General features: G+C 41.0%; 1 gene segment (V, D, J or C); it reads right to left on the bottom strand.

Annotated features, from left to right (window-relative positions):
- Window positions 1-489: 489 nt before the first annotated feature.
- LOC108297564 lies at window positions 490-1,123 on the bottom strand. The segment is given in 2 exon segments: window positions 490-807; window positions 892-1,123. Coding segments are annotated over 2 exon segments (465 nt in total).
- Window positions 1,124-10,553: the final 9,430 nt, after the last annotated feature.

The raw sequence follows: 10,553 nt of genomic DNA, 5'->3' as shown, positions 1-10,553 counted from the left end.
GGACAGTGATAGTGGGGCAGGCTGTGCATATATGAAGAGGGGCACAGGGGAGCTCTCTGCACCTTCTGTTCAATTTTGCTGTCTTAAAGCTACTTTTTGATACATTTCATGTAAAAAGGGTGGCAGAGACATTTTGGAATACATTTTGGCCAGTTTTTAGGAATAATATTTAGTCTTAGTCATGTTTCGAGCAATTGTGCTCCAAATTATTTATCTATCTGATTTTAAAACTTACGTCTGCCAAAGTCTCCATGGGAAACTTTCCATCAGCTTGATTGATTGTTGCCTTTACCATTCTGAGAATCTTGCGTATACAGCCACCTTTGAAAGAAATATTTCCTATATAGTGTGCATACATGTTTCTATTACTCATGTTCCTCAATTGCTTAGCCCATTTTCTAAACAACTTTAAAGATTGTAAGCCCTGAAATCTCAAATTCAGTGCCGCTGCCCTCTTTCTGGGGTTTCTGACACTCTCAGGATGTGGTTTTCACACTGTGTCTCTCGCACAGTAATACACGGCTGTATCCTCAGATCTCAGGCTGCTCAGCTCCATGTAGGCTGTGCTTGTGGATGTGTCCCTGGTTATGGTGACTCCGCCCTGGAACTTCTGTGCGTACTTTGTGTTACCATTGTAAGGGTTGATCCATCCCATCCACTCAAGCCCTTGTCCAGGGGCCTGTCGCACCCAGTGCATAAAGTAGCTGGTAAAGGTGTATCCAGAAGCCTTGCAGGAGACCTTCACTGAGGACCCAGGCTTCTTCACTTCAGCCCCAGATTCCACCAGCTGCACCTGGGAGTGGGCACCTGTGGAGAAGAGACAGGAGTGAGTGAAGTCTCACTTGACTGCCCTGGTTACTCCCTCAGCCCTGGGACTGGGGAGCCCCTTACCTGTTGCCGCTGCCACCAAGAAGAGGATCCTCCAGGTCCAGTCCATGGTGAGGAGCTGTGCTCTAGAGGCTTCTCTCGAGGAGGGGTGTGGTTGTTGGGTGATGCTCTCAGTCACAGAGATCTCTATATTCACCTCAGTTATTTGCATATTTATGAAGGATGCTATTTAATAGCCCAATTCCTGACCCAGTATGAGAAAGAGCAAATATATGACACATGGACGATACAACTGTAGAAGCTGAGGGTTCAAGCCATAATCCTGTGAGAAGCCATGTGTCCCCAACACATCCCTGAACTTTGTGTTGACAGAGCTTCCTCCACTGGGTAACAGACTTACCCAGGACACATGTCATTTTGAACCCACATTTGAATGTCTCAGGGGCAACTTGAACCATTTCTAGACCTTAATGTGAGAATGTGTTATTTTGGGAATGAGTGTGTTTCTCCAAAATTTTCTTATTTATAAGAATCTCTTCCTGACCTCCAACTGGTTACTATTAAGAGATTTAGCTGAGTTTGCAATCCCCATTGTAAAAGTGGTTCTCATAACATCCAGGTTGATAAATGCTCACAATTCAACAGGATATTTTTACAAACATCGCCAGTCCTTGTGAAATACTAATTTTAGATATCTTTAAAGGAAGTTCCAGGTCCTGAGAGGAATCCCTCCCCAGCCTCCTGTGCACCTGCTCTGGGCCAGCAGCTTGTGCTGGGTGTGTCCTGAGCGCCCCCTGCAGCCCAGTCCCAGCCCTGCAGAGATGTTTCTGATCAGAATATATTCCCACCAGTGTCTCCAGCCCAGTATAAATTGGCTGTGCCCTGGCTCGGAATTCTCCTTTATTGATGCGATATGCCTCTCACAGCATCTTTTGGAATATTAAATTGGTCTTAGGAAACCAGCGAACTCTGCAGGGAGACCCCAAGAAAAGATCTCCTGCATCACCAGGGAGCCCTTTCCTGCAGCTCAAGAGGCACTGAATCATTGGACAAATGGTGAATCCAAAAACTCTTCAGGAGTTTGGGGGAGATTACTATTTCCTTTATGGTCTTTCAGTTTCTTATTACATCTGAGGATACCTGCAGGTGCAAGTGCTGTGGCTAGAAGCCCACTCCAAATCTGCTCTTCAAATCACACAGGCACACAGGCACACACACACACATATTGTGGCAAATTTTTATATTAATGGATCCCATCGAGAAGTGCTTGCACATTGAATTCACCTGGTCTCACTTTGGAACTCTGCACATGCCCCATGGAAAGTAAATTTGAGACCACGAAGGTGAAATCATTTTATTGTGGCTGAAGTTGCTGGTGTCAGCGGTTCCAAATTGCTCTATTTACCTTAACATTTTTTCTCCTCTTTTCCTCCTCAGATAGAGTTTGTGCATCACCACACTCTCATATTTAATCCATGTTGACTAAACTGGTGAGAATGTAATGTGCGGAACACGGAAGCATTACATGTTCTTACAGCTGAATTGTAATGCTTTAGTGGTCTCCTTTCTCTGGGCTGTGACCTATACAGGAAGTCTCCAGATGTGAAGCTGATTGTTGCTCTTTTGTGGCTGGAACATCACAGGAGAATTTTTTTAATGTACCCTTATTGGCTAATTTTACCAATTTTCATGATAGAGGAAGGCTGCTGGTATGGGCTTGTCATGGGGATGGATTACTTTCCTCACACAGATGAGGATCTAAAAATGCCCTTCCCGTGTTTTCTCTTTCTGAAGGAGGTCTGGGTGTATTTATCAGAGATAAGGTGTCCTGGTAACAGCCATGCAGGGATCTATGTGGATTCTCACCCTGAAAACCTGGAGTTTCCTGGAGGAAAGGGCAATGAGAGCATGGGGGGTGGGGCTCCCAGCATCTCTCACCCTCATGCTAGTCCTGACATGCCCTTTTTGTTCATTTAGTTCAGAATTTCATATAACAAACCACACAGCCAGGCTCATTTAAATTATTCATACTCAGGCTATATTGGAGCAGCAGCTGAGTATAATAATCACATTGAACTCAGACAAATCTGGGCCCAATCCAATTTTTACTGTAGCTGGGAGCAGCTTTACTGATTCACTTCACTTGGAGATTATTTCTTCCCTGAAAGAAGTGTAAGGGTTGTTATGGAGCCCCTGTTGGGTTGGATTTCTTTGTGTCGGCCTGTCGTGCAGGGTATTCTGAAAGATGTAGACCTTTAAATTTAGATAGTAATTTTTCCTGGTTGTCTTAACAGTGTGTAGATGCCTGCCCCTCCTTCCTGTGGCTCCTGCTCTGGCCATGTGATGTGCCTGCTCCCCTTTGTCCTCTGCTGTGATTCTAAGTATCCTGAGACTCCCCAATAGGAGAAGCCACTACACTTCCTGTACAGCCTGCAGAACCATGAGTCAATTAAACATCTTTTTTTTTTTTCAGATTACTCAGTCTCAGGCATTTCTTTATTGCAATGTGAGAATGGAATGATACATCATGAAAACATAAAGTGGTACACCTTAAACATACATATTTATATTTTTTTCTATTATACCCCAATACAACTGAAAAGTTTCAACTTACTCTTATGATTGATAAATGCATACTTCATATTTTCTCAGTAAAAATAAGGCAACATAGAAAAACTTACACTAAGGTATTTGTAACAGGTTTGCTTATAATACTGATAAACTGGAAACAAAACTAAAGTTCACTGACAAAAAATAGATCAATATATTGTCATGTATTTACTTAATGTAGTGACTCAGATATAAAATATCTGCCCTTCCTCTCTCTCTCTGTCTCTATTTTATTAAAATAAAAGTCTTCTCTTACCAATATAAAAGTAGAGTCTTACCAAAAATGCCTATAATGTTAGATTCTATTTATATGAAGTTGAAAACTGAAAAACATGGATCCATAGTGTCAGAAATCAAAACACTTCTCCATGTAGGTGTTGACTGCAAGCACAGGGAAAGACCCGTGTTTGGGGGATGGACTTGCTCTTTAGGCTACCTTAGGTGTTGGGGACAAGGGTACTCACATTTGACAGAAACTCTCTAGTGGTACATTTCAGATCTATGCATTCTTCTTACATATACATTTTATCTTGTAAAACATGAAATAAAAAAGTATAAAATACTTTAAAATTCAGCAAATAATAAAATCAACATTAAAATCTTATCTAAAATATGAACATTAGTATGAACATGAATTAATAAAGTACATTCTAGTATACCTACTAAAATTAAATTCCAGAAACTGAAAAGATAAGGATAACATCTGTAACTTAAAAGTTAATAAGCATACATTTTATAGAGAAAAAAAAGTAGTCAAGACATATGATGAACACGTATTACTTTCTCCAATCAAATGTCTTTAAATTATTTATACAAGATTTTAGCCTGTGTCATAAGTATAAATTACTATTTTGTGTTATATTACAACTGAGAAAAACTTTTAGAGAGAAAAGAATATTTGAAAATATGTAAATGAATTTATCTTCAATGTTGGTCCAACGATTACACCTCAAAGTTCTAATAATACTCTGATTTTGAGTGAGTCTTTGGAAAAATTAATTTTAATAGATAAAAGAATAATCAGTAATAAAGAGACATCAACATCTCATATCAGAAAGAAATTGAAAATATGTAATACAAATAAAGTCCTGAGAAGAAACCTGGAACCATAGGAAGAGTCTCATGTATAGTAGGTTGTAACAGGTTTATTGTTAAAATTATCAAGTTTATGTTGTTTGAAAAGTTAAAGCAAAACATAATAAAATGAAGTGTTTGTGTGTTTATGTGGTGCAGCAGAATGTTGAGAAAACTGAAGATCCCTGTAATTTTGAGGAGGTGGCCTAATCCAAGGAGAGAGAGGCTCCAGGTCCTGTGAATACACATGGTTTTTCTGATTCTGCCCATTGAAGACACAGGAGCATGGGTGAGTTACTCAGGACAATCCAATCAGATCTGGATGGGTAGAAAAAATTCATGACCCAAGATGGAATAAAAAATATAATTAAAGTTTCATTGAAAATCAGGAAATTTTGGTTGTATATATTTATGGGGAACAAAGCTATGTTATAATTTGTGAATACAATATGGAATAACTGAATCAAGCTAATCGACACATATATTACCTCTCTGTGCCTGTGGTCAACTCCTGCGTGGGGAAGTGTTTTGATTTCTGGCACTGTAAATCCATGTTTTTCTGTTTTAAACTTCATATAAATGGAATATAACATTATAGACCTTTTCTGGTAGTGACTAGTTTTGCTATTTTTGAGGTGTAGTCATACCTCAAATTTACAAGGCTTTATCATTTTTGTGACTAGAACATTTGAAATTTGTTCTTGACTATTTTTAAATGACCCATACATTATGTTTAAGATTACAAATAGACATCAATTTATGTAAACCATAATCATTGAAATCAATTATAGATAACTCTAATAATTTATATGTAGTTTATCATTAAGGTTGATTCTTTAGGACATATTTTAGAATTGTTGTATTATAATGATAAATGTAAATTACTACACATGTATGCATAGGTTTGTGTATTTGCATATATGTCTATAGATGTAAATTAATGTCCCTATAGCTATGTAGTTGCTGATATTGACAGATGTTAATAAAAGTCTAGAAGAATAAGTGCAAATAATTTGGAAGAATTATTTCTTGAAGGTATGTATCTTTAAAAATACCCCTACATATAAATTTAAAAATTACAAAAACACAAATATCAATGAAAATACATCATAACTAAAAATAATAAAATACTGTAAACTTATAGGACTCCAGAGTCCTGCAAAAAGAAATCCGCTTCTTGCGTCTGAAAAAGAGGACCCTCCCCCTGCACCTGCTCCTGGGGCCTGCTCCGTCCTCGGTGGTCCCGAGCGCCCCCTGGTGGCCCCGCGCGCCCCCGCAGGAGGTGTGTGTCCGGGCTCACACGGGCCTCCCCTCACTGTGTCTCGCACAGTAATACACGGCCGTGTCCTCGGCTCTCAGGCTGCTCATCTGCAGATACAGCGAGTTCTTGGCGTTGTCTCTGGAGATGGTGAATCGGCCCTTCACGGAGTCTGCGTAGTATGTGCTACCACCACCACTACTAATGTATGAGACCCACTCCAGCCCCTTCCCTGGAGCCTGGCGGACCCAGCTCATCTCATAGCTGCTGAAGGTGAATCCAGAGGCCGCACAGGAGAGTCTCAGGGACCCCCCAGGCTGGACCAAGCCTCCCCCAGACTCCACCAGCTGCACCTCACACTGGACACCTGCAAACACAGAGATATCCTTGTCATTAACTGCCACACATATCCACTGTTCCCCTTACTCATGTCCACTCACACTTAGTATCTCTAGTTCTCCATAAATCACCTTTAAAAATAGCAACAAGGAAGACCAAGCTCAGCCCAAACTCCATGGTGAGTCCCCTGTGTTCAGTGCTGATCAACGAATGGAAACACCTGGGAATTCGGGGCCTGGGCTCCTCTGCCAGAGCTGCAGGGTCAGGGCTGCGCTGGTTTTCATCAGCAGAGGGCAGACCCTATTTGCATGTCTCCTCCTATATAGCGAGTTCTAGAAGGGATGCCCAGAGGAGCTGTATCCCAGAGTGGATGTGAGTGATTATACTTCATGAATAATTAATTCTCATTAGCATTTCTACTTTTAGATGCACAAGAAGTGTGTTCTGTGGGAGTCAAATTTTCCTACATTTACACGTGTGAATGTCAACCCCCAAGTGTGGAGGGGCCATGTCACATGTCTCAGAGCTCACATCCGGTAAGAGCCAGTCTCAGTGCCTGGCCTGTGTTCCTCAGGACTGGATCTGACTGCTCCCTAGATTAACTCTAGGACAGAACAAGAAATTTCCAGTGAGGTTTACGAAACTCTCTTCTTATAATAATATCATGACATTATTTGGCTATATCTTAGTGTTTTTCTTAATAATACAGAAAAACTGAGTATTAATTCACGTATGTATTCAGTAGTCTATGACTTCTTTATATTATTTTTCTCTCTCTTAATTCTTTTCTACCAAATCATACATTTTTATTTGTAGTAGTTTTAATGAGGTCATATTGACAAATAACAATCTTCACACAAATATTTACATAATCATCACCATTCAGAGAGAACAAATCATTTACTCCACAATTTTCTTTTTCTCCTGCAATTTCCCCTGCCTACACCTTCCATCCTTTCACCATGGAGAAGTCAGTTTGGGATCTTTGCAATGTAATTTGCAATAAATATTCAATTTGTACAGTTTATAAAATTGAATTTTATATATGTGCTTTGGCTCATTATACTTGCCGTAAGTACTTGTGAATTTAACCATGCTGTTGATTGTATCCAATATTAATTGATTGTAGTAGTGGGTACTATGCCAATATATGACTTTCCCAAAATTAATTTACCGATAAAACTGCTGATTAATATTTTGATTATTTTCAGTTCCTGTGTATTTCAGACAAAGCCACTGCTCAGCTTAGAGGACTACACAGCTGAGAAACATGTTCTTAATCTTACAACAACATGAACAACAGCTAAACTGGTCAAGCTGCAAATGAATCAGTTTTCTTTAAAATACATCATGTAATTAAAGTTATAGCACCCTGTGTATTTATCAGTGTATGTGAGAGAAAGAAAGTAAGAGTGAGGAAAGGAGATTGAAAAAGAAAGTGTTTCTACATGATCTTTAATTTATGAAATCTTCAAATACAGGAACTTATTCCTAATGAACAGGGTCCACATAAGTTGAAGAGGGTAACTTGATGCACTCACGTATGGCTATATATTTATAATATAAATATTAGTTTCTAAACACATAAACACTAATACACGTTAGAGTAGATGTAGTGGAGGGTGTCTAGTGGTGGAATGAGAAGATGCCACAAAACCCCATCTCCAGTGCCTTTCCCTGCCTGCTGCACCTGCCCTGATGCTGAGCCTTGAGCCTGCCTGACCACTGAGCCCCACAATGGTCCTGAGCCCCCACGTGGTGCCAAGTGCCCCCTGAGTTTCCCTGCTGGTTCCTGAGTTTCAGCTGCTGTTTCAGCACCCCCTGCTGTCCTGTGAACCCCCACAGGAAGGTGTGTGTCTGGGTTCACAAAGGTGTCCCCCCACTGTGTCTTTTGCTTGAAAACACATGGTTGTGTGCTTGTTGCTCACATTGCTCAGCTGTAGGAAGATATGTTTTTTGGACACAGATCTGGAGGCGGTGACCGGACTCTAGAGGATTGGGTTGGAATTTTTGCTCCCTTCATGACCTGTGCACCTGACCCACTCCAGTCCCTCCCCTGGGGCTGACTGATCCAGATCCAGCAAGAAGCACTGGTTGTGATGCGGAATCCAGTATTAAAACTGAAACGTTATTGTTGTTGATTCATTAAACGGAATGTGCCATGTTGATTTTAGTGCCGCGTCTTTATAGGTATAGCTGATTAACTTCAGAAGCACTGGTAACTTATAGACACTGAGAAGTAGGAGTGGCTGTAGGTGACACTGCCTTTGGTACATGTGAGAAAGTTTTTCTCTTGTTACAACAAATGTTTCTTCTTCAGAGACTTCACAGGTAAGAACAGGATAAGGAATCCAGAGAAGTGCCCCAGAGGAAACTATTTTATGGAGAGGAAGCCAGAGTGACAGGAAACCAGACCTTAACCCCATCTGACCCTGCTCTGAGGCTGGCTTTTGTGCAGTGTGTCCTGAGTGCCCCCCAGTGGTCCTGTGCCCATGTCAGGGAGGCTTCTTTATGGGCTCACACTGACTTGCTTTTTCTAATACTTTTCCCCCCAACAAAGACAGAGTAAACCATGAATCCATGAATCTCAGGAATAAAAAGCAGCAGGATAACACCCCTGCACCCCACCCCAAACACATTTAGGTAAATCTTATTAAAACTGCTGAAAACCAAAGACTAATAGAAATACATGCAGGCAAGTGGATGTGAATAGAGCGGGCATTCCTTCCAAAAGAACAGAAAAGATGATGACAGCATTCTTCTGGTTAAAACCTTACAAGCTAGAGGAAAGTCGATGGTATCTGTAAAGTGTTGGAAGGAAAGTCAACTCATTGTTTTATAATTTATGGATGTTCTCTAAAAAGTGAAAAAATAAACAGTTCCATTTCTCTTTGAAAGCATGAAGGTCTTAATGAATCCATGCCCTCATGAGACCAGTGAAAATAATTTTGAAAAATTACAGGGTTTGGAAAGTCCCTAACAGCATACAGCAATAAAAAAAAACATTTATTCACGAAAATCTACAAAACTCAGTAAGGCCAGTCATCATATTTGATCTAAGATGCTCTTCCTCCCTTCCACATCCCAGCTCAGCATGATGTAAACTCCACTGCAGACAGATGCAGCCAAGAAGACAGGACACCAGCTACCCAGCTCCCATCGAGGAAACTCTTCCCCAGGGGCCAGGACATTGGCCCTCTGACCCTGCCAAGAGCACACATTGCTGGGGCTCAGTTCTGGAAAAGGGCTAATGAGAAACAGAGAGTCACTTCTTCCATGGACCCAATCATGGATGGAGGCTCTGCCCTGGGCCCAGTGCCAGGACATTGGGTCCCTGATTTCTAGCTCTGCTCCTATGGCAGAGGCTTCACCTCACCAGAGCTGGAGTGCTGAGAAGGTGGGAAGCTCCTGTCTAAACCTCCACTCAGCACTCAGCTTCTACTCTGAGGAAGAAAAAAGCTCATCATTATCTCCATCTGCAGAACCTTGGTTAGGAGCTCTGTCCCAGGAGAACGCGGGTGCTGGAATTCAGCCATAAAATATGACCCTTAATTTGGCTCCAAACATCCTAACTTCAGTAACGACAGAATGTGGAAAGGTTCAAAACCTGCCAGTGTTCTCAAAAGCAGTGGAGGGTGTCATGAAAGGTCCTTGAAAGGAGATTGGTGGATGCGTGGGAGATGCAGGCTGAACCGAGAAGGGGGAGGGATGGGGGATGTTCTCTTGTGGCTGGAACAAATGCCAGACATTGTTCAAAGTGTCCCACGTTTGTTTGGTTCAGTCTGTGAAGGAATGGAACCTCAGTCTGCAAGTGGTGGAGCTCAACATCTGGACCTGGTTAGGAAAGTGACGGAGAAAGCCCAGCCCAAACCACTGACGCCTGAGGGTGACCATGGCACCTACAGCTGTGTCCCTTTGATCTTTGGGACTGGCTTCTCTCACTTAGCCTCATGTCTGGAGTCCACCTGTAATGGTTAGTCATTTGCTATTTTTTATTGCTGATGGTATTCAATTGATAGATACTTCCTACTTCCTTACCCATTCAACCTTTGAGACATTCATGTTATTTTTAGTTTCTAATGCACACACACACACACACACACACACACGCATAACATCTTAAATATTTGAATACAAGTTTTGTGTGAATATAAGATTGTATTTCTGTGATGCAAATATTTAGAAGTGGGATATTTAGGTCATGTGTTAAGGGCATTTTTGATTTAAAAAAAAACTAAAAATCATTGTCCTGAGTAGCTGTTTCATTTTGCATTCCCATTAGCAATGTTGTAGGCACTAGGAAACTGGCATGCTCACCAGCATTGGTATTATCTGTATTTCTTCTTAATTTCAGCCATTTAAAAAGTGTATAATGGTGTCTCATTGTGGGCTTGATTTGAATTTCTATAATGAAAGATACTGTTGAGAGCCTGTTGATATGCTT

The sequence above is a fragment of the Cebus imitator genome, unplaced genomic scaffold (assembly GCF_001604975.1).
Source record: "Cebus imitator isolate Cc_AM_T3 unplaced genomic scaffold, Cebus_imitator-1.0 Scaffold814, whole genome shotgun sequence".
Classification (NCBI taxonomy): Eukaryota; Metazoa; Chordata; class Mammalia; order Primates; family Cebidae; genus Cebus; species Cebus imitator.
Note: the sequence above shows the minus strand (reverse complement) of the source record. Positions and strands in the feature narration are given on the sequence as shown.